Source organism: Schistocerca cancellata, chromosome 9 (genome assembly GCF_023864275.1).
Source record: "Schistocerca cancellata isolate TAMUIC-IGC-003103 chromosome 9, iqSchCanc2.1, whole genome shotgun sequence".
Classification (NCBI taxonomy): domain Eukaryota; kingdom Metazoa; phylum Arthropoda; class Insecta; order Orthoptera; family Acrididae; genus Schistocerca; species Schistocerca cancellata.
In genome coordinates, this window is record NC_064634.1 from 379,613,982 (window position 1) to 379,639,891 (window position 25,910).

Genomic DNA, 25,910 nt, shown 5'->3' on the forward strand with positions numbered 1-25,910 from the left:
GCTAAACTTCTTACTGTTGTTATTTATAGATGCCCAGACTCCGATTTCACAACGTTTTTGCTAAAGCTCGAGGAGGCTCTTGGTTCACTTTATAGGAAATACAAAAAGTTAGTTATATGTGGTGACTTCAATATAAATTGTATAAGTGATTGTGCAAGGAAAAGGATGCTGGTAGACCTCCTTAATTCATATAATCTTATGCAAACCGTATTCTTTCCAACGAGAGTGCGAGGGAACAGTAGAACAACCATAGACAATATTTTTGTTCATTCGTCATTACTAGAAGGGCATTCTGTTAGCAGAATGGTGAATGGCCTTTCAGATCATGATGCACAAATTTTAAGTCTAAAAGATTTTTGTGCCGCAACACAGGTTAAATATAGTTACCAACGTTTTAGGAAAGCTGATCCAGTTGCTGTAGAGACTTTTGTAAACCTTATCAAGGAACAAGAGTGGCAAGATGTTTATAGTGCTGATGCAGTAGACGATAAATATAATGCTTTCCTCAAGACTTCTCTCGTGCTCTTTGAAAGTTGCTTTCCGTTAGAACGTTCAAAACAGGGTACTAGCACAAACAGCCAGCCTGGGTGGCTGACTAAAGGTATAAGAATATCTTGTAGAACAAAGTGGCAATTATATCAAAACGTTAGAAACAGTCACAATCTAAATGCAGTAGCCCATTACAAACAGTATTGTAAGGTGCTTAAAAAAGTTATTAGGAAGGCAAAAAGTATGTGGTATGCAGATAGAATAGCTAAGTCTCAGGATAAAATTAAAACCATATGGTCAGTCGTAAAGGAAGTGGCTGGTCTGCAGAGACAGGTCGAGGATATAGAATCAGTGTGTAGTGGGAATGTCCGTATTACTGATAAGTCGCATATATCTACAGTATTTAATAATCACTTTCTGAATATTGCAGGTGAACTAAATAGAAACCTAGTCCCAACAGGGAATCATATAGCGCTTGTAGAAAAAGTGTTCTGAGACTGTTACCTGAAATGCTCCTCCATGATACTGACAAGAGGGAGATTGAGTTAATACTTAAATCACTAAAGACCAAGAACTCTCATGGATATGACGGGGTATCTAGCAGAATACTGCAGTATTGTTCCATGTATGTTAGCCCAGTACTTAGCCATATCTGTAACTTTTCCTTTAGGAGTGGTCAGTTCACTGACCGATTAAAGTACTCGGTAGTGAAGCCACTTTATAAAAAGGGAGACAGGGATAATGTTGATAATTATAGACCTATTTCTATGCCATCGGTGTTTGCTAAAGTTATCGAGAGGTTACTGCAGCATTTAAATTCACATAATTTGCTGTCAAATGAGTTTGGTTTTAGAAATGGCTTAACAACTGAAAATGCTATAGTCTCTTTTCTCTGTGAGGTTTTGGACAGATTAAATAAAAGGTTGCAAACGTTAGCTATTTTCTTTGATTTAATGAAGGCTTTCGACTGTGTTGACCACAAAATATTACTGCAGAAGTTGGAACATTATGGAGTAAGGGGAGTAGGTTACAATTGGTTCGCCTCTTACCTTAAGAACAGAAAGCAGAAGGTAATTCTCCGCAATATTGAGAGTGGTAATGATGTTCAGTCCCAATGGGGCACTGTTAAATGGGGCGTTCCCCAAGAATCGGTGCTGGGGCCACTGCTGTTTCTTATTTATATAAATGATATGCCTTCTAGTATTACAGGTGATTCAAAAATATTTCTGTTTGCTGATGACACCAGCTTGGTAGTGAAGGATCTTGTGTGTAATATTGAAACATTATCAAATAATGTAGTTCATGAAATAAGTTCGTGGCTTGTGGAAAATAATTTGATGCTAAATCACAGTAAGACTCAGTTTTTACAGTTTCTAACTCACAATTCAACGAGAACTGATATTTTAATCAGACAGAATGGGCATGTTATAAGCGAGACGGAACAGTTCAAGTTCCTAGGCGTACGGATAGATAGTAAGCTGTTGTGGAAAGCCCATGTTCAGGATCTTGTTCAGAAACTAAATGCCGATTTATTTACCATTAGAACAGTATCTGAAATAAGTGACATTTCACCATGAAAAGTAGTCTACTTCGCATATTTTCATACGCTTATGTCATATGGTATTATTTTTTGGAGTAATTCTTCTGATTCAAAAAGGGTATTTTTGGCTCAAAAAAGGGCTGTTCGAGCTATGTGTGGTGTAAGTTCTAGAACCTCTTGTCGACCCCTATTCAATAGTCTGGGAATTCTGACATTGCCCTCACAGTATATATTTTCTTTAACGTCATTTGCTGTTAGCAATATTAGCTTATTCCCAAGAGTTAGCAGCTTTCACTCAGTTAATACTAGGCAGAAATCAAATCTGCATGTGGAATGCACTTCCTTGACTCTTGTGCAGAAAGGAGTGCAGTATTTTGCTGCATCCATTTTCAATAAGCTACCACAAGAACTCAAAAATCTTAAGCAGTAGCCCAAACGCTTTTAAGTCTAAACTGAAGAGTTTCCTCATGGCTCACTCCTTCTATTCTGTCGAGGAGCTCCTGGAAGAGCTAAAAAATTAAGCAAATTCCAGTGTTACATTCTTGATTTTCTTTATTTAAACTAATAACGTGTCACCTGAATATGTTTCTTATATTTCATTTTATTTGTTTCTACAATCATGTTATAATTTCATGTATTGACTCGTTCCATGACCATGGAGACTTCTCCTTAATGTGGTCCCACGGAACAATAAATAAATAAATAAAATAAATAAAAAGCTCGTTCAGTTGAAGTGTCTTTTTTTTACCAAAGACCCAGAAATAGGGATTCCTTTCTGTCTTTCTTGAGTGAACCACAAGAATAAGACCTTGTTAAGTTTTTCATATGATGACATGGTTGTTTTTTGCCACTTCTCAAGAGTTATTTCACGTGAAGCAGAATGAAACCGCCCAATTTTAGCACAATTTCCTTCCCAGTCATTAATCATTGCTTTCTGACACCATATTATTTAGTATCACTTTCTCCCTTGTCCAGTCTTTGTAACACCTCAAGTTTTCGTTTTAAAGTACGTGAAGAATGACTTTGTTTACTTGTCATGTTTAATGTTTTAGGGTTGATGTCAAGGTCTACAAATATAAATAAAAATATGCAGAGTGATTCAGTAAAGTAACTCAATACTCACGGAACAAAGCTTAGCAATAAATTTGCAATAATGTGTTTGGAACGTGGGAGGAAGAGGGATAGGTAGGGCACCTGTGCTATGAATTGTCAAAGATCACTAGCAGATGTCCCCGCACTTAATTTATACCTTAACAAGTCAATGTATTAATATTATTCATGAGATCTGCCTATTCTGGATGCCAGCTAAGCCAAACAGTGTTCGGTCTCAATTAGCTAGGAATAGCAGAACTCTACTGTACACGTCTGGTAGATAAAAATGTGTTTTTTTGAAGGTAACTTTATGCAAAATAATATGTTGTTGTTGTTGTTGTTGTGGTCTTCAGTCCTGAGACTGGTTTGATGCAGCTCTCCATGCTACTCTATCCTGTGCAAGCTTCTTCATCTCCCAGTACCTACTGCAACCTACATCCTTCTGAATCTGCTTAGTGTATTCATCTCTTGGTCTCCCCCTACGATATTTACCCTCCACGCTGCCCTCCAATACTAAATTGGTGATCCCTTGATGCCTCAGAACATGTCCTACCAACCGATCCCTTCTTCTGGTCAAGTTGTGCCACAAACTTCTCTTCTCCCCAATCCTATTCAATACTTCCTCATTAGTTATGTGATCTACCCATCTAATCTTCAGCATTCTTCTGTAGCACCACATTTCGAAAGCTTCTATTCTCTTCTTGTCCAAACTATTTACTGTCCATGTTTCACTTCCATACATGGCTACACTCCATACAAATACTTTCAGAAATGACTTCCTGACGCTTAAATCTATACTCGATGTTAACAAATTTCTCTTCTTTAGAAACGCTTTCCTTGCCATTGCCAGTCTACATTTTATATCCTCTCTACTTCGACCATCATCAGTTATTTTGCTCCCCAAATAGCAAAACTCCTTTACTACTTTAAGTGTCTCATTTCCTAATCTAATACCCTCAACATCACCCGACTTAATTCGACTACATTCCATTATCCTCGTTTTGCTTTTGTTGATGTTCATCTTATATCCTCCCTTCAAGACACCATCCATTCCGTTCAACTGCTCTTCCAAGTCCTTTGCTGTCTCCGACAGAATTACAATGTCATCGACAAACCTCAAAGTTTTTATTTCTTCTCCATGGATTTTAATACCTACTCCAAATTTTTCTTTTGTTTTCTTTACTGCTTGCTCAATATACAGATTTAATAACATCGGGGAGAGGCTACAACCCTGTCTTACTCCCTTCCCAACCACTGCTTCCCTTTCATGTCCCTCGACTCTTATAACTGCCATCTGGTTTCTGTACAAATTGTAAATAGCCTTTCACTCCCTGTATTTTACCCCTGCCACCTTCAGAATTCGAAAGAGAGTATTCGAGTCAACATTGTCAAAAGCTTTCTCTAAGTCTACAAATGCTAGAAACGTAGGTTTGCCTTTCCTTAATCTTTCTTCTAACATAAGTCGTAAGGTCAGTATTGCCTCACGTGTTCCAGTATTTCTACGGAATCCAAACTGATCTTCCCCGAGGTCGGCTTCTACTAGTTTTTCCATTCGTCTGTAAAGAATTCGTGTTAGTATTTTGCAGCTGTGGCTTATTAAACTGATTGTTCAGTAATTTACACATCTGTCAACACCTGCTTTCTTTGGGATTGGAATTATTATATTCTTCTTGAAGTCTGAGGGTATTTCGCCTGTTTCATACATCTTGCTCACCAGATGGTAGAGTTTTGTCAGGACTGGCTCTCCCAAGGCCTTCAGTAGTTCCAATGGAATGTTGTCTACTCCGGGGGCCTTGTTTCGACTCAAGTCTTTCAGTGCTCTGTCAAACTCTTCACGCAGTATCGTATCTCCCATTTCATCTTCATCTACACCCTCTTCCATTTCCATAATATTGTCCTCAAGTGCATTGCCCTTGTATAGACCCTCTATATACTCCTTCCACCTTTCTGCTTTCCCTTCTTTGCTTAGAACTGGGTTTCCATCTGAGCTCTTGATGTTCATACAAGTGGTTCTCTTATCTCCAAAGGTCTCTTTAATTTTCCTGTAGGCAGTATCTATCTTACCCCTCGTGAGATAAGCCTTTACATCCTTACATTTGTCCTCTAGCCATGTCTGCTTAGCCATTTTGCACTTCCTGCCGATCTCATTTTTGAGACGTTTGAATTCCTTTTTGCCTGCTTCATTTACTGCATTTTTATATTTTCTCCTTTCATCAATTAAATTCAATATTTCTTCTGTTACCCAGAATTTCTACTAGCCCTCGTCTTTTTACCTACATGATCCTCTGCTGCCTTCACTATTTCATCCCTCAAAGCTACCCATTCTTCTTCTACTGTATTTCTTTCCCCCATTCCTGTCAATTGTTCCCTTATGCTCTCCCTGAAACTCTGTACAACCTCTGGTTCTTTCAGTTTATCCAGGTCCCATCTCCTGAATTTCCCATCTTTTTGCAGTTTCTTCAGTTTTAATCTACAGGTCATCACCAATAGATTGTGGTCAGAGTCCACATCTGCCCCTGGAAATGTCTTACAATTTAAAACCTGGTTCCTAAATCTCTGTCTTACCATTATATAATCTATCTGATACCTTTTAGTATCTCCAGGGTTCTTCCATGTATACAACCTTCTATCATGATTCTTAAACCAAGTGGCGGCTTCCTCTTTCATTTCTTAGCCCCAATCCATATTCACCTACTACGTTTCCTTCTCTCCCTTTTCCTACACTCGAATTCCAGTCACCCATGACTACTAAATTTTCGTCTCCCTTCACTATCTGAATAATTTCTTTTATTTCATCATACATTTCTTCAATTTCTTCGTCATCTGCAGAGCTAGTTGGCATATAAACGTGTACTACTGTAGTAGGTGTGGGCTTCGTATCTATCTTGGCCACAATAATACGTTCACTATGCTGTTTGTAGTAGCTTACCCGCATTCCTATTTTCCTATTCATGATTAAACCTACTCCTGCATTACCCCTATTTGACTTTGTGTTTATAACCCTGTAGTCACCTGACCAAAAGTCTTGTTCCTCCTGCCACCGAACTTCACCAATTCCCACTATATCTAACTTTAACCTATCCATTTCCCTTTTTAAATTTTCTAACCTACCTGCCCAATTAAGGGATCTGACATTCCACGCTCCGATCCGTAGAATGCCAGTTTTCTTTCTCCTGATAACGACATCCTCTTGAGTAGTCCCCGCCCAGAGATCCGAATGGGGGACTATTTTACCTCCAGAATATTTTACCGAAGAGGACGCCATCATCATTTAATCATACAGTAAAGCTGCATGCCCTTGGGAAAAATTACCACCGTAGATTCCCCTTGCTTTCAGCCGTTCGCAGTACCTGCACAGCAAGGCCGTGTTGGTTATTGTTACAAGGCCAGATCAGTCAACAATCCAGACTGTTGCCCTTGCAACTACTGAAAAGGCTGCTGCCCCTCTTCAGTTACCACACGTTTGTCTGGCCTCTCAACAGATACCCCTCCGTTGTGGTTGTACCTACGGTACGGCTATCTGTATCGCTGAGGCACGCAAGCCTCCCCACCAACGGCAAGATCCATGGTTCATGGGGGGGGGGGGGGGGGGGGGGGGGGGGCCAAAATAATATATTGCTGTTATAATTTTATTCATCACAAGCAAATTTATAAAAACATATCCCTCAAAGCTGTTTGCCAAATTAATTTTTGCATCCAACACTGAAATCAGCAGAAATCACATAAAGGAGGTAAGTCTCAATGCAGTCATTAAATATCAAGGCCCAAATATTAAGAATTTACTAACTTTATCTTTAAAAGGAAATAAAATTCACAAACTGTAATTTATTGCATTTTGGAGTTTATTGGGTTTTGGAATTATTTTTAGCAAAAGTTTAAGAAACTTATACATTAATGTAAGTAATGAAAATAGTAAAGTTTATCATACTTTTTACTGAATTTTGCAGTCAGCATCACCTTTTATATTCACTGAAACACACATTTCAATAATATTTGAAAACTTGTTAGAGACTTTTAATTCACCATTATTATCAAAATGTTTATGTTGAATGCTGTAGCATATTATAAGGTGGAGCACTGAGTTGTAGAATGGGTTCCTCATAAATCCCCTGGATTACAAATGAAACATCTGTTCTTGTAGAATCTTCTGAGAATTCAGAAGTGGTAGATGATCCATTGATGTCATCTTTGCCACATACAACCAACGATATTAACTGGCCCTTCTCTACACTGTTTTTAAAGTTCTGTTGCTCATTAGTTTCTTCTTCATTTACAGCAGAATCCTGTTGTAAATTGTTGGTATATTCATTCAGGGATCTGGAAACCTCTGTATCTTCAGTCGCCTTTTTGTTATAGATATATTCATTACACCTATTATGAAAACCTGAGATGCTAGCCTGTTGTATGCATTCCTGTGTTGCTTCTTTCCGACATTCCAGACTGTCTGAGAAGGCATCTCTCTGAACAACAGTATGCTGTTCTTCCTCATGCTTTGTGATTTCATCACAACTCTCTACCCCTCCTGTTAAATAGGGGTGTGCAGACCGATTGTTTTGCTGACAGTTCAAGTTTATGAAAGTTTGCACTGAATCTGTCTCCCGAACCTCTGATACAGAAGAACTTGTGGGTTCTAGGGTGCTAGATGTATGTGACTGCCTGTCAGAAACAATTCTCGTTCCTTTTTGCTGTTGTAAAAACAGCTGCTTGATTATGTGTAAATCAAATTCTTTTTCTGAAAGTCTCATTTGTTCAGCTTCCACATCCAAATTCTTTGCACAGAAGCTGTTATCATTACAATGATATTTGGAGCCCCTGTCTTTCAGCAGCTCCTCAAGCTCCCAAATTAAACCCTGAAAACAAGAGAAGAATGTCAAGTATAACATACTTAAGAGTGAACTAAAATACAAGGGTAAAATATGCCATCTTTTTAGGCTGATTATTAAAGCACAAGCAAAATAAAAACACTTCAGCAACACCTTTGGAGCAAAAATTTGATAAGGAATGAATGAAACTCATGCACATAAAAACTATGAATACACGCAACATTACTCAGAAGAGAATCAGAACTGTTCATGTTCTGACATAGCCACAAATGGCCAAGCAATTAAAAGTTGGCAGCTGCTAAATAGTAGCCTGCAATAGTGACAATCATTAGATAATGGAAAGCAAAAAGTTTCAATAAATACACTGCTCCTTCAATTATTGTTGTTTTATTTAGTGCCTCAAAGCTATTTCTGTGTACAGACTTAGGTTGTAACACAGCAAGATAGGCCCATTGTACAACATGTTTTCATACCACAGCCGACTTTAATATAATTATTTTTTCTTTGTTTTATGTCATTCTGTTAAGAACACATAAAAAAATAAAAAATAACAGTTAATTCTTACTACTGCACTGTTTCATTAAAATTGCTGTTCACTGGATACTTTTCAAACTACTGACGATGATAGTAAATTTCGTTCTTATGGAATGGGAGGAGACAGTGGTCATGTGTGCAAGAGGTGTGCTTGCTTGTGTGAATATGTGTGTGTGTGTGTTTTCCTTTTTCCTTTCTGAAGAAGGCTTTGGCTGAAAGCTCAATGCATAACCCTGTTTTCTTTTGCTTGCCTCCATTTCAGTGCGTTGTCTTTATGATGAGTAGCAATCTATCCTTCCCATAATATTGTTGCTATTCCACCCTGGACCTTTGATTGTTTGATCTTGCCATATATGTGAAGACATGAAGAAATGATGAGAAACAGGGAATAATACTTCATTGCTACTTTTTCTGATAGTAAAACAAAAGACTACAATGTGTTTGGAAACTGAGGAGAAAATTGTATTTTGCTGTGTGATTTGATTTACACGTGAACTCCATACTCTGTTCAGCAGCAGTATATTTAATTTTGTGACTTTAATATAGTTCTTATAGCTTTCACTGCAGACACAAAAAAATGGATAGATGACAGGTTGAAACTAACAAAACCTCAATGAGCTGTAGGGAATTATGTTATAATAAGAGACCAGTCCCGAAGATGCTATAACCTATATATCATTAAAGAACATAGTAAATGTGGAAGGACTGTCACAACAAGAATTCTGTCACTGTCTGCAATGGACTGGATGGGATAACTTAAATATGATTTAATGATAGTGATGGAAGAAAAGTAAAAATCTGATGACACATGTTTGATGGACTGTTTCCCGCCAGAAAAAGATGACATGCAGATGATAATTTAATGATTTGTAATGGAAATAGTGCAGTGTTAGGTACCACCACAATATTGACATGTGAAGTGCAACAGGTGATTTCAACCACATCCAAAGTCACATATGGAACATTCATTTACTAAATATTGATGTCCAGATATGATATATATATTGAATTTATTGGGAAATACATGTAACTATAGAAGCAAACAATACCAAAAGTCAATAATAATAAACAACCAAACATGAGTAAAAATGCTGTGGAAATAATAACAATGTAATAATGTCCTATGTATTGAAATGTGCTGCTGACATTGGTAGGAATGAATGTTATTATCTGGCTCTTTGGTAATTTGCAAAAATGTAATCACAAACAATGAATGATGCAATATAATTTATCAAACATTACGGTGGTCATATTTCAATGTAATATTAACCCAAATGTATCACTATTAAATGTTCTTAAGCTTTTCATGTTTTCAAAGCTACAGAAACAAGTTAATTTGTTGAAACTGTACAATTCATGATGAAGGAATTATTAGGAAATATGTAAACAAATCTAACTTCCTGATAGCCAAGTTTTGCCTCTATCATGAAATTCTATACTTAATTTCATCTCTCATTATATATGGTAGGAACTCTTTATTAACTAGTTTGGCTATAATTAAAGAAAGATGTAACTGAATTGTTAAATTGAACATCTCGTATTTCACTATGAGAACATAAAAATTACTGTGACCTTTGTATCTAAAAACATTTACTTGTAAATTAGAAGTATTTTGCCATCCATTTGTCAGTTCAAAGTGAAAATTTTAATTGTAACCCCACCTGATGAACTATTTGCAATGTTAGCTGTTTTCATGAACAACAAAAAATTCTTTTACACTTCAGCAGATTTTGAAATGATGTTACATTTCAAAGTGGTGGAGGATCTGGGATTCTAAATAAGACAGACTGCAGCGCTGATACAAATTTCAAGATTTAGGTGCATCAGGGAGCCCACAGAAAGACAAGGAATATAATCTCAATGGGAAACTGATGACAACATCTATGTGGAATCTGCTAACATCTAACTACATGCAACCTTGTTACCACAGCAGACTGTAACCTTATCTGCACGACATGGTTTTCATGTACTGGAAAACAGAAAATATTTCAAAACAATTTTTTTGAATACGGACAGCAGTGCACACATAATAAAGTAGGTTGTATAGGAAAAAAAGTTCATTTTGAGTAATACAAAACTATCATGTGTGGCAAAGTAAATAGTGAATTGTTTACTCCCCTGTGGCGGGCAGTCATCGACCACCGGAATAGAGCAGAGTGGTATCTCTGCGCACTGACACACTCTTAGGACACGGGTCTTGGTGCACGCCTTTGTGCAGTTGTGTTTAGGTTTCAACCGGTGATGCTAGCGAGGCTTGTTTATGTGTGTATATGTGTAATTGTGCAGTTAAAATAAATACGAGTTTCATACAAGTGGTGTTCAGGTTATTACGGCAGCTAAGTGACCTGATTCCCATAATGGTGACCCTGGACTTTTTCGATACGACCACAGTACGCGTGTTTCTCATCTTTCCTCCTGCCACTGTTACGCACCGATGAACCACCACGTGATTTGTGACCCGGAACTTGCCATGAGTTTGCCTACAATTTCATTCATGGACGAATTGCCGGTAATTCAGCCATCGACGGCTCCGACTACAGTGTTAAACCCGTGTGCACAACATAACCCCACTAGTACAGTCCATGCACCGTGGCCTACACATGCTGCAGTGCATCCAAACGCGTGGCAGTTTCCAGACTTCATACCGCAGGTGAAACAAGAACTTCCCTCACCACAGTGCTCAGCAACACCCTGTATGAATATGTTACATACCAGCCCGACACACGACCAGGTACTTTCGCCCGAAGCGCATACCGCTATTTTCCTGACATACCAACAGCATGCGACCGCGTTTGCAGCAGCCGCGATGCCGCGCCTACCGCGTTTGCTCCCGTGCCTTGTGTGTCATGTGGTCAGAGGCCTAATTGTGCTACAGTACAGACACTCGACCCTATACCAGTTTCCAGGCCACCACTGCCTCCCCCTCCCCCATCGCCATCTTCCCACAACGCCACAGCAGCCACCTGTAGGGCAGTTTCAGAAGCTGCCACAACTACAGAAGGACAACGCTATATCATAGTTTGTGTTAGTGGACAATATTCTGGACATTCACGGAGTGTGGGGAGACAACGCACATTTCATTTGTTTAATTACGGACCTCCATGACAAACTGGACCTGGTCAGTGACCTATTGCTCTAGCCACCAAGCTAGCACAAATGCCATCGCAAGAGCTCGCATCATCAAGCACTTATCGGGGAGACAACGCACATTTCATTTGTTTAATTACCGACCTCCATGACGAACCAGACCTGGTCAGTGACCTATTGCTCTAGCCACCAAGCTAGCACAAATGCCATCGCAAGAGCTCGCATCATCAAGCACTTATCGCGCCCTCCAGCAGAAGCCATCCACTACATAATTCACGACGTGCCAATAGGGGACCGTACGCCTTCACAACTTTGGCGCCATTTAAGGACCCAGGTGGGGAAGGAGCTACTCCCCGACCTCGCACTCTGGGCGTTGTGGTTGTGAAATTACCGCCAGACATGCAACTACACCTGTTGGCTTACCAAAACGCCACTCTGGAGGAAAAACTACGACTGGCGGACCAGGCATATTCCATCATCAAACATCGCCAGGTCGCGTCCTCCTGTTTTTCCAACACTCCGAATGTTGGCGACACTGCCGTCACGTCTACTACATTTCACTGGCCGGCCGGCAGAGGCCGGGTGCGCAGCTTGCAGCAACAACTAATGGAGCCCCCTGGTGGCCAGACGGCTGTACTTGCTACGGTTCCTCGACCGGTTGCCCCGCCCACCTCCACGCGGACGCAACAGAGCATGCCACATGACGTTGCCGGCTCAGGCACAACACCCAGCATACCCACTATGCTTGTATGATATCACGTCCGGCGATGCTGTGCGATCTTGTCGCGCACCCTGCAACCACCCAAACGGGAAGCGTGAGTCAGAATAGGCACTACGGCTTGCACCGGCAGTTTAGCGTGCCAAAAACATTATCGACTGACCACCCCCGCTGCCCACCATGCCGGCAGACTGTACATCCACGACAGGACAAGCACACTCTACTTCCTCATGGACATGGGCGCCAATGCTAGCATCATTCCTAAGACGAGCGCCCCATCTTCGACATTGACGCCCGCCGTGCCACTGCGAACAGCCAACAATTCCACAATTTGTGTCCACGGTTCAGCCGAACTCCAACTAAATCTCTCGCCTGATTTACGCTGCACCTGGACATTTTGCATCGCGGATGTCGACTGCCCCGTTATCGGTATGGATTTCCTGCATAACTTCAGGCTCTCGCCAGATCTCGAGGCAGCAGCCCTCCTGGATCGTGCTTCCGGCAACAGGATACCAGGGATTTTCGCCACCTTCCCTCTACCCCCTGCCACACACTGTGATACCTTGCCCACTGTGACAGCCGAACGTGCCCATCTCACGAAAGAGCTCTCCGCTGCCCGGTCGCGCCTGACAACCCAGTGCCTTGAGATCACCGACCTTCGCGCTGAAAACGCACGCCTGCAACAGCTGATCACTGCCATGTCAGACAAACTGTCACGCGCACGAGAGGCAGCAGGGGACGCTTCTGCACCGCGGGGATACACCCACAAAAACTTCACCAAGGCACAGATATCTCTGCAACGATGCATTTTCCCGCAGGTCAGTGACATTCCTACCTCTAATGTAGTGCGTGTTACCCCACCTAGTCCCAGTGTGGTTCCCCAGGGTGTCCTACAGGTGATAGGCGTGATTACTAACGGTACCAGTTACCCCACAGAAGGCTCCCCAGTACACAACAAGGCTTGACACCTTAATGCCAACAAATTACAGCATGCAAAAACCGCTGTACAGGAGCTGTTAGATTCAGGTATTGTCCGTCCATCCAACTGGTCCTCGCCTATCCATCTAGTGCCCAAGAAGGACGGTTCATTTCGTTTGTGTGGCAACTACCGACAGTTGAATGCCAGAACAATTTTAGACAACTACCCTATACCAAACATACAAGATTTCTCCCAACAACTCCATGGTGCACGCGTTTTCAGTGTACGTGATTGCCGGAAAGCATACCATCAGATCCTCATGTACCAGTACGACATCCGTAAAACAGCAATTATCACCCCTTTCGGACTGTACGAATACCGTTCACGCCGTACGACCTCAAAAATGCCGCATTGACTTGGCAATGGTTTATTGACTCCATCCTTTTCTCACTCCCATACTGTTTCGCGTATTTGGACAATGTCCTCACTTCATCAACTACCCTTGAGGAACACGAACAGCACCTATCAACAGTTCTTAGTATTCTCGCCGAGAATCGAGTCCAAGTCAACGACGATAAATCTCAGTTGCAGTCTGCTATTGTGAAAATTTTGGATTATACTGTTTCCACGGAAGGGACCCGCCCCACGTCAGACAGAGTCGCCTTATACGTGACTTCCCCCTGCCTGAGACTTACCGCAACCTACGTTATTTTTTAGGGATGATACATTTTTTCCGCTGGCACATCCCACACGCCGCATCCCTACAGGCTCCTTTGACTGACGCACTCATCGGAAGGAATACTTCAGGGCTCCGCAAGGTCCTGTGGGGCAACGACATGTGACGCACGTTCAACGCACTAAAAACGGCACTAGCGAGCGCTGTCACACTCGCGCACCCAGTATCTGACGCCCCAATATCAATCACAGCTGATGCAAGTGACACTGCTATCAGCGCTGTGCTCCTGCAGCAGGTGGCAGGCTCCGCACAACCACTATGTTTCTTCTCGTGGAAGTTGTCAGCCTCCCAGCATAAGTGGTCCACTTTCGACCAAGAACTCTTTGCTATTTACGAGGCAGTTCGGCACATCCGAGAGGACATTGAGGGTAGGTCAGTGACCATACACACAGACCACAAACCGTTGGTGGACGCTGTGCGTAATGCCACAACCTCCCCCCCCCCCCCCCCCCCCTGCCGTTTCAGACACATGGAACACAGACGTCAGTTATAACAAGGGTGTGGACAACGTCGTTGCTGACTACATGTCACGGGGCGGTACGATCTCGTTTTCTTGGGACTTCGACGTCCTAGCTGCCCAGCAATAAGTGGATGACGACATTCAACAGTTACTGAATAGCGAGTTCACCTCGCTCTCAATTGAGCCCCACCGAATTCCAGGTTCGGCCTTACCAGTCCTCTGTTATGTCTCCACAGGTACTGCCCGCCCCCTAGTACCGGCCGCCTTGCGCCACAAGTTATTTGCCACTATCCACAACCTAGCACATCCCAGTATTCGGGCTACCACACGCCTCATAACAGAGCGATTCGTATGGACTGGGGTTAGAGCAGACTGCAAAAACTGGACACAGGCATGCATACCTTGCCGTCCGAGGGTTTCCGTTACATTTTATCTATCATCGACCATGTTAGTCGGTGGGTGGAGGCGATTCCAATAACAGACATTACTGCCAACCCTGTCGCACAGCCCTCCATCGCCTCCTGGATCGCACGGTTCAGCTGCCCATCTTCGGTCATGATGGACCAAGGACGACAATTTGAAACTGTGCTCTTTGGCAAATTATGCGATCTATGCAGTGCAAACAAATTATGTACAACCGCCTACCACCTGCAAAGCAATGGGTCGGTCGAGCGCTGGCACCACACGTTAAAAGTAGCGCTGATGTGCCACAACAGATCTTGGTCTGAAGCCCTCTCTTGGGTAATACTAGGTGTCTGTTCAGCTTACAAAGACGATTTGCAAGCCTCCCTAGTGGAATTGTTGTACGGGGAACCCCTCGTCCTCCCACCACAATTTGTCGAGGATTCTGATCCTTCCTCGCAGTCAGAACTTCCAACGCTTATAGAACACGTCCGACACTTCACCGCGAATGTATGCCCCCAGCCCCCACGAGCACACATGGTCCCTCGTGTCTTCGTGCACAAAGACCTACACGTTTGTGACTACGTGATGCTGCGCGATGATACGGTACAACCCGCACTACCCTACTCGGGCCCACACAAAGTGATAAGCCGCTCGCCGCAGACCTTTGACATTCTGTGCAACGGCAGAATACAAACAATGTCTGTCTAACACCTTAAACCAGCTTGGCGCCTCAACAACGAGGCAACTTCAGAATACAACTTCCACCCCGACCACACTCTCGTGCCACCTTCCATCTCTAATACCTCAAACGCGCCAAACCCCCCCCTCCGGTACCCGTGACGCAAGTGGTTCGTGTTCTCATCCCAGCTCAGAGGCTGCAGGAAGGTCGCGTGTCCTCCCCCCCCCCCCCCCCCCCCCCGCCCCCCCCACTGGACGATTCAGCCACCCAGGTTACACTCCTACGCACGTTTGCAGTACCGACAGACGCGGAGGAGGCGGCAATCACCGCTTCGATCGATGACGACGGCCACGTCTGCATTCGCGTGCCACTCATGGCACACCATGTCCCCGCATCGCTGGGCCGCTTGATCCCAGTTTCCCGTTTCGGCCGCCTGCTAAGCCCACCGGCGTGGCACTGCGACTTCATCACAATGGACTGATCACCACGCCAACCTACATCACCTCCTCTCACCATGCTCCGCACTGTTAGGGTGGGGCTCTGTGGCGGTCATTGAACACCGGAATAGAGCAGAGTGGTACCTCTGCGCACTGACACACTCTTAGGACGCGGGTCTTGGCGCGCACCTTTGTGCAGTTTGTTTACGTTTCGTCCGTTGATGCTCGCGAGGCTTGTTTATGTGTATATGTGTAATTGTGCAGTTAGAATAAATACCAGTTTCATACAAGTGGTGTTCAGGTTATTACGGCAGCTAAGTGACCTGATTCCCATACCCCTTTTCATTGGTTCACTAATGTGGAAGTCACTATAATGGTGGAAATAATTTAACTGAAGCAATGGCCAAACTTATTAATTGGACACCCACCAAACAGTGTCAAAAGATTGATCAAAAGATTAGCAAAAACTTTAGAAAAACAGAATGAGGATCTTAAACATTTTAGGAAGGAATTTAATATTGTCAAAATCGATATTACCAATTCCACCGAATCTGTTGAAAATGCGGAACAAGAATGAACTGCATTTGAAAAAATTGTTGATTAAATGATAACCGTCTAGCTGAAGTTGACAGGCAAGATAAAAATAACAGGGAAACTGACTTTCGCTTCACAGCCTGTTGGTCTTAGGACTGTTTTGTGTAACCAGGCTAATACAAATGGCAGAGATAGAGATAGAGGTAATTGTAGGGGGAAATCTCGTAATAGGAACTACAGATCATATCAGATAAATAAAATCAACTTCAATAGAGAGTTTTGAGAGGAAGTTTTAGCTAGTATAAGCAGGGAACTAGACGCAGATATTTTTATAAATTTACTCAATGAGACACAAATTAGTAATTAAGTTTTGAATAATGATAGCTATGAAAATACTCAATGTGATTTTTGAGAGAAACAAGCACTGTTCAGCTTTCTCGACAAGCCTATGCAGCCGGCTTTAGCAAAACTTGCTTTACTCCACAATTACAGAATAGACAATACAGCCCATGTTTGCAAAACTTACCTCATGCATGTCTAGGGGTATTTTCAAAACTCACTTTATGCCACTTAGTTTGCCAAAGCTGTTAGAAGTATTCACGAACATATACTCTGAAGGCCCAGTAAAAGTGATCTTTGACAGCCAAAAAATCAATCTCTGTCAAAGCTCTCTATTGGAGAAGCCTTTTAGACATGACAGGTATGGTTCTATAACCTGACTGTGGTGATACATGAGCCAAAACGAAGTACTGATAACATTTTTCAATATACTTGATGTGAAACAGAAGCTGGAACAGGTGCAAATGAAATCTTAACTGCACTACAATATTTTCTTCTACATTATTTGAAAGAGAGGTTTAGATGTCACTGGAACATGTATTTGGTAGAGCTGAGAAGGAATTTCAGAAGAAAGAAGAGATATCACCCTGTGAACACAGGAATATTCTAGCAAAGTTTGGTAAGGTGTTGCGGTGTGGGGAGAAGAATGGTTTTCCTACAACTTCTAACAGGTTTCTAAGGAAATACTATAGTCTATCTTGCCTTTCAAAATGATGGATGTACAAGCAATAACACACAGACAATGGTAAGACAATGTGCTGTTAAAACAATGTATTTATTTGGACCAGAAGTATGTTGTGACACTTCAAGTATAACATTTCTTCGTTCAAAGCCAAGAAATGAGCTGTGATTATTCCCAAGATAAACCTTGTGAGTGCAGAAAAAAAGAAGGATCTAAAGAAGCTCATGCATTTCTTTACCATTCCTAATGATGCAGTAAGTTTCTACAGAGATATACTCTCTGCAAATGGCGAGGAGTATCAAGATCATGACAGTTGTCTACTAATTATAAAATCCAGTGTAAGTGCCAAAAATAAAAAATTTCATTTTATTGTCTAACTATGGTCTATGTGTCCAACCTTCATCAGTAAAAAATGGGCTATCTAGTAATCAGTGTGGAAGTGTTTTAAAACATTGCCACCAGAATGTGCCAGCTGTTAAGTGACACCTGTTCTGAAACATAATCCAGACTATGTGCCCGTGTTGCTGTTTTTAGTTTGAGGTTTGATTGTGTTCAAGTTGCAGTGATTAGTACTGTCTGTTGTGTTTACTATTGTGGTTTATTTGATGGATGAAACAAGAAACCGTCTGGAAAGGGTGAAGGTAGAATTTCCCAAATAAATAAGAAACTAAGAGCCGAAGGAAAACCATATGAGAACAATAAGAAAGTTACTATACCTCAAAAACAACTGCCACCTGATGAGATAAGCATATATGGTAACTTAGGACTAAGGCTTTTTTGAAGAACTTTGCTTGATTATGATTTTTCTGTGGCATTTTAAGCTAACGTATGTTTAGATTATGCAGACCATGTTACGTTATGTTTGACTTGGTTCCAGGACTGTAGTAGACATACTAACTGTGCAGAGTAGCAAACAAACAGGTTATTTGTGGCAGTCACAAATTATTTAATGCCTCTAATTCCTGTGTTTGTTGTCGGTTTCATGCAGGTGCCGCTATCAATGTAGAGACATCGCATTGGAACACAAATTAAACATATTCAATCAGTTGCAATCTTTGATGGGAAACTTAAGTGTATGCAGCCTTAGAGGATGGTATCTTGGTTCTTACGAAGGACCTGAGGAGAGTCGCAAACAGGCTAGTGTTTTTTATACAGTTCCTGATGACGAAGGCAGACATTTTCAAGTTTGCAAAAAAACCTTTCTGAAAAGATGCAAAATTAACAGGCAAAGTGTGGAAACCTTGGTAAAAGTAAAAAAAGAGTGGTGATGTTACCTACACTGAACGTAGGGGAAATAAAAACAAAGAAAGGAAATATACAGCTGCTGATGTAAAACATGTTGTTGAACACATCGAAAGTTTCCCCAAGGATGAAAGCCATTACACAAGGGCTAAAAGCTACCTTCTACTTTTAAGCCAAGATTTAAATTACAGCATAATGTATGAGACTTCTGTTATGCTTTAGCCAAACAGAAACCCTGCCGCCGTTGGATAAGCAGCTGCAGCAGCAAGTCGTATACTCCTAGCTCACTCATTTGTTACATAGTTTAATTCTTAATTTCTTTGCGTGTTTTTGGTACTTGCATTGTTTAATTCATAAATTTCGGGCGTATTATAGTATTTGAGAGTTGTAGCATCGCGTTTTAGTACCTGAATAGTGTAAATTCGCGTAGTTGTCTGTCATCTGTTTTTGTTTTGAACGGCCAGTGTCGGTTGGTCACAGTCAGTGTGCTCCTTGCCGCCGTTGGATAAGCAGCTGCAGCAGCAAGTCGTATACTCCTAGCTCACTCATTTGTTACATAGTTTAATTCTTAATTTCTTTGCGTGTTTTTGGTACTTGCATTGTTTAATTCATAAATTTCGGGCGTATTATAGTATTTGAGAGTTGTAGCATCGCGTTTTAGTACCTGAATAGTGTAAATTCGCGTAGTCATCTGTCATCTGTTTTTGTTTTGAACGGCCAGTGTCGGTTGGTCACAGTCAGTGTGCTCCCTGCCGCCGTTGGATAAGCAGCTGCAGCAGCAAGTCGTATACTCCTAGCTCACTCATTTGTTACATAGTTTAATTCTTAATTTCTTTGCGTGTTTTTGGTACTTGCATTGTTTAATTCATAAATTTCGGGCGTATTATAGTATTTGAGAGTTGTAGCATCACGTTTTAGTACTCGAATAGTGTTAAATCGTGTAGTCTCCTTCCACCGCCGAGCAGTGTGTCAGCAGTGCACAAGTGGCAGCATTACTGCATTTACTAGGTAATCTTGTATTTTAATAACCGCTTCAATTTTGTGTCGTTTTGTTTGCGCTCTCTGTAGATTAGTTCAGACATTCTTTGCACAAGTTTTTAGCATGGATAGGGACTGCAACTGCTGTGTTCGGATGCAGGCTGAGTTGGCATCCCTTCGCTCCCAGCTTCAGGCAGTGTTGGCTTCGGTCACACAGCTTGAGGCTGTTGCCAATGGGCATCACTGTGGGGGTCCGGATGGGGGTTTGTCGGGGACGGCCAGCTCGTCCCACGCATCCCCCGATCGGACTACGACTGTGGTTGCCCGGGATACTGCCCGCATTGAGGCTGATCCCTCACCTGTGGTAGAGTGGGAGGTCGTCTCAAGGTGTGGCAGGGGGCGAAAGACATTCCGGAGGGCTGAACGGAAGGCCTCTCCAGTTTGTCTGACGAACCGGTTTCAGGCTCTGTCTCAGGCTGATACTGATCTTCAGCCTGACATGGCTGCTTGTCCTGTTCCAGAGGTTGCCCCTCAGTCTGCAAGATCCGGTCAGTCGCAGAGGGTGGGCTTACTGGTAGTTGGGAGCTCCAACGTCAGGCGCGTAATGGGGCCCCTTAGGGATATGGCAGCAAGGGAGGGGAAGAAAACCAAAGTGCACTCCGTGTGCATACCGGGGGGAGTCATTCCAGATGTGGAAAGGGTCCTTCCGGATGCCATGAAGGGTACAGGGTGCACCCATCTGCAGGTGATCGCTCATGTCGGCACCAATGATGTGTGTCGCTATGGATCGGAGGAAATCCTCTCTGGCTTCCGGCGGCTATCTGATTTGGTGAAGACTGCCAGTCTCGCTAGCGGGATGAAAGCAGAGCTCACCATCTGCAGCATCGTCGACAGAACTGACTGCGGACCTTTGGTACAGAGCCGAGTGGAGGGTCTGAATCAGAGGCTGAGACGGTTCTGCGACCATGTGGGCTGCAGATTCCTCGACTTGGGCCATAGGGTGGTGGGGTTTCGGGTTCCGCTGGATAGGTCAGGAGTCCACTACACGCAACAAGCGGCTACACGGGTAGCAGGGGTTGTGTGGCGTGGGCTGGGCGGTTTTTTAGGTTAGATGGCCTCGGGCAAGTGCAGAAAGGGCAACAGCCTCAACGGGTGCGGGGCAAAGTCAGGACATGCGGGGACCAAGCAGCAATCGGTATTGTAATTGTAAACTGTCGAAGCTGCGTTGGTAAAGTACCGGAACTTCAAGCGCTGATAGAAAGCACCGAAGCTGAAATCGTTATAGGTACAGAAAGCTGGCTGAAGCCAGAGATAAATTCTGCCGAAATTTTTACAAAGGCACAGACGGTGTTTAGAAAGGATAGATTGCATGCAACCGGTGGTGGAGTGTTCGTCGCTGTTAGTAGTAGTTTATCCTGTAGTGAAGTAGAAGTGGATAGTTCCTGTGAATTATTATGGGTGGAGGTTACACTCAACAACCGAGCTAGGTTAATAATTGGCTCCTTTTACCGACCCCCCACTCAGCAGCATTAGTGGCAGAACAACTGAGAGAAAATTTGGAATACATTTCACATAAATTTTCTCAGCATGTTATGGTCTTAGGTGGAGATTTCAATTTACCAGATATAGACTGGGACACTCAGATGTTTAGGACGGGTGGTAGGGACAGAGCATCGAGTGACATTATACTGAGTGCACTATCCGAAAATTACCTCGAGCAATTAAACAGAGAACCGACTCGTGGAGATAACATCTTGGACCTACTGATAACAAACAGACCCGAACTTTTCGACTCTGTAAGTGCAGAACAGGGAATCAGTGATCATAAGGCCGTTGCAGCATCCCTGAATATGGAAGTTAATAGGAATATAAAAAAAGGGAGGAAGGTTTATCTGTTTAGCAAGAGTAATAGAAGGCAGATTTCAGACTACCTAACAGATCAAAACGAAAATTTCTGTTCCGACACTGACAATGTTGAGTGTTTATGGAAAAAGTTCAAGGCAATCGTAAAATGCGTTTTAGACAGGTACGTGCCGAGCAAAACTGTGAGGGACGGGAAAAACCCACCGTGGTACAACAACAAAGTTAGGAAACTACTGCGAAAGCAAAGAGAGCTTCACTCCAAGTTTAAACGCAGCCAAAACCTCTCAGACAAACAGAAGCTAAACGATGTCAAAGTTAGCGTAAGGAGGGCTATGCGTGAAGCGTTCAGTGAATTCGAAAGTAAAATACTAGGTACCGACTTGACAGAAAATCCTAGGAAGTTCTGGTCTTACGTTAAATCAGTAAGTGGATCGAAACAGCATATCCAGACACTCCGGGATGATGAAGGCATTGAAACAGAGGATGACACGCGTAAAGCTGAAATACTAAACACCTTTTTCCAAAGCTGTTTCACAGAGGAAGACCGCACTGCAGTTCCTTCTCTAAATCCTCGCACCAACGAAAAAATGGCTGACATTGAAATAAGTGTCCAAGGAATAGAAAAGCAACTGGAATCACACAACAGAGGAAAGTCCACTGGACCTGACGGGATACCAATTCGATTCTACACAGAGTACGCGAAAGAACTTGCCCCCCTTCTAACAGCCGTGTACCGCAAGTCTCTAGAGGAACAGAAGGTTCCAAATGATTGGAAAAGAGCACAGGTAGTCCCAGTCTTCAAGAAGGGTCGTCGAGCAGATGCGCAAAACTATAGACCTATCTCTCTGACGTCGATCTGTTGTAGAATTTTAGAACATGTCTTTTGCTCGAGTATCATGTCGTTTTTGGAAACTCAGAATCTACTATGTAGGAATCAACATGGATTCCGGAAACAGCGATCGTGTGAAACCCAACTCGCTTTATTTGTTCATGAGACCCAGAAAATATTAGATACAGGCTCCCAGGTAGATGCCATTTTCCTTGACTTCCGGAAGGCATTCGATACAGTTCCGCACTGTCGCCTGATAAACAAAGTAAGAGCCTACGGAATATCAGACCAGCTGTGTGGCTGGATTGAAGAGTTTTTAGCAAACAGAACACAGCATGTTGTTCTCAATGGAGAGACATCTACAGACGTTAAAGTAACCTCTGGCGTGCCACAGGGGACCATTGCTTTTCACAATATATATAAATGACCTAGTAGATAGTGTCGGAAGTTCCATGCGGCTTTTCGCGGATGATGCTGTAGTATACAGAGAAGTTGCAGCATTAGAAAATTGTAGCGAAATGCAGGAAGATCTGCAGCGGATAGGCACTTGGTGCAGGGAGTGGCAACTGACCCTTAACATAGACAAATGTAATGTATTGCGAATACATAGAAAGAAGGATCCTTTATTGTATGATTATATGATAGCGGAACAAACACTGGTAGCAGTTACTTCTGTAAAATATCTGGGAGTATGCGTGCGGAACGATTTGAAGTGGAATGATCATATAAAATTAATTGTTGGTAAGGCGGGTACCAGGTTGAGATTCATTGGGAGAGTCCTTAGAAAATGTAGTCCATCAACAAAGGAGGTGGCTTACAAAACACTCGTTCGACCTATACTTGAGTATTGCTCATCAGTGTGGGATCCGTACCAGATCGGGTTGACGGAGGAGATAGAGAAGATCCAAAGAAGAGCGGCGCGTTTCGTCACAGGGTTATTTGGTAACCGTGATAGCGTTACGGAGATGTTTAACAAACTCAAGTGGCAGACCCTGCAAGAGAGGCGCTCTGCATCGCGGTGTAGCTTGCTCGCCAGGTTTCGAGAGGGTGCGTTTCTGGATGAGGTATCGAATATATTGCTTCCCCCTACTTATACCTCCCGAGGAGATCACGAATGTAAAATTAGAGAGATTAGAGCGCGCACAGAGGCTTTCAGACAGTCGTTCTTCCCGCGAACCATACGCGACTGGAATAGGAAAGGGAGATAATGACAGTGGCACGTAAAGTGCCCTCCGCCACACACCGTTGGGTGGCTTGCGGAGTATAAATGTAAATGTAAATGTAAATATTTGTACTACAAAAAAGTATTGAAAGAACACTTTCCCAAACAGATTTCACCACCCAAGGAAAAATACCTGTACCACATGTGATCTGCTTAGACTCAACCAATAGAGCTGTACATTGTACTTCACTAGAATTTCATCATAGATGCACTGAAAAAGCTAGAGAAGAGATGAAGTGTGATCATGTACATTCTACCACTCCTACAAGTCATACATGCACAATATCCACAGATTTACAACAGGTTTTCTCTTCGCCAACATTGCCACACTGGCAAATGTATTATTTACGTCAACTTTCTTGTTACAATTTGGGATTGCATATGGCAGATAATAATATAGGTTTTTTGTTTCTTTGGCATGAGGGCAGGAGTGGCAGGGGAGGCAACAAAATAGAGGAGGATTAAAAGTAAAATTACCCAGAAAAAAAGTTAATAGTGTGATCTGACAACAGCTGTGGCCAAAATAAAAATCAGATGGTATTGTTCCTATGGATATACTTGGTCTGTAATGATTTCTTTGACGAAGTTCACCACAAGTATGTTGTCTCTGGACACTCATACTTAACCTGTGACCGAGATTTTACACTACTTGAAAAAAGAAAAAGAGTAGAAAAATGCGAAGTTCCTTTGGATCTCATGAAAGTTTTGTGTAATGCCAATAGCAAAACTCCTTTTCTATCCACTATGATGAACGATGATGATTTTTATGACTTCTCCTAAGTAGCTAAAGAACATCTCATCACAAAAAAGTTAGAAATTCCCAATGCCATTAAGATCAAAGTTTCTAAAACCAACCCAGGAAAAGTGTTTACAAAAAACAATGAAGTTGAAACATGGACACAAACAAATGTATTCAAAAAAGGTGTGAAGATGGAAACCATAAAAAGCTTAGATTTACTCCAGCTTGAACTAACAGCCAGATTGAAAACTGGGAAGGAGGAGGGCTTAAAAAGGATGATACTTTATCTCAAACAAGAAAACAAACAGTTTTACCAAAATCTGATTGAGTAAACACAGCAGCTGTTTACAGAATGTAACATTGTAATATTTTGTTTATAAAATAGTGGTAAATTAAAACAAAATGTAACTTTTTAAACTTTGTGAAATGCATTTATTTTGAAATAAAATTTTTAAGAACACAGTAACATGCTTGAATTTGTATTTGTTCTTTAACTAGTTTGTTTGCTAACACAGCACTTCTGCAGGTCTGACTGTCTTTCTTGGCCCAGTTTATATGTTAATGAAGTTGGCACATGGCCCTGTTCTTGTTTTGTTCCATCAACATTTTTTATTGTTGTTGTTAAATGTTTTACAGTAACTTTACTTTAAAAAATGTTTGTAGATTAACTGTCTTCATTTGTTTATACTATAAAAAAATAAGGCTATCAAAAAAGAATGCTTTCTGGAAGTTTTTTGTGATTTCCTCAAAACAGCAGTTGTGGCACTTATCACAGATTTTATGATTAGTCGACAGTTCATGGACAATTTATGAGGATAAAGAGCCCTTGAAGTTGCGTATAAGAGAAAAAAAGAAGTATTATTTTAAAACTTTAATGTTAAAAAGAGCATTTACCATAATATTCAGGTATCACTGATCAAGTTCGAGCATAAAGTGAGTTTTGGAAAAGAAAACCGTTGTCCTCCCAGAAGCTGATGAACTATCAAAAATTTTATGTATATGCAAAGCCTACCTTAAAACATATTCAGAACTGTACGAAATTTGTTAATTGTAAAAAACATTTCCCTCACAACTCGCATCTTAATTAAATAAATGTCTCTCCTGTAAAATTTTTTGCATAAAGCGAGTTTTGCCAAAATGGTCCTCATTTATGAATCAGTGTCAGCTGATATAAACAGTGATGAAAAGGTAAGTCATACACTTCAGGGGGGGGGGGGGGGGGGGTAAAATTTATGATATCAATGATGTTTTTAGTGATACTTGAGATGCGTATAAAGATGGCAGTGATTTGAAGTTGTAAAGAGTTGATGGTGATGATGATGATGATTTGCTATATGAAGAATTAATGGGGTAATTTATGCGTAAATACAAAGTGGCAATATGAATGATAATGGGAGTACCATTATTGATCTTAATGATGATGGAGATACAAAGAGGGAATACATGTTAATCCAATCATTCCAGGTGATGACAGTGAGTGTCCAAATGTCCAAAGTTAAAAGAGAGGAATTGCTTAAGAATAGATTAAAGAAGCTTACTACAGAGTATTTTGATAAATTTAAA

General features: G+C 41.9%; 1 protein-coding gene across 1 annotated transcript in view; it reads right to left on the reverse strand.

Annotated features, from left to right (window-relative positions):
* Positions 1 to 7,061: 7,061 nt before the first annotated feature.
* LOC126100587 (uncharacterized) overlaps positions 7,062 to 25,910 on the reverse strand; it is a 61,974-nt gene continuing 43,125 nt past the window's right edge. The window contains exon 3 of the mRNA XM_049911210.1: positions 7,062 to 7,971. Within this exon, the coding sequence (XP_049767167.1) occupies positions 7,162 to 7,971 (810 nt within the window). The 3' untranslated portion in view covers positions 7,062 to 7,161. The remainder of the gene's footprint in view (positions 7,972 to 25,910) is intronic.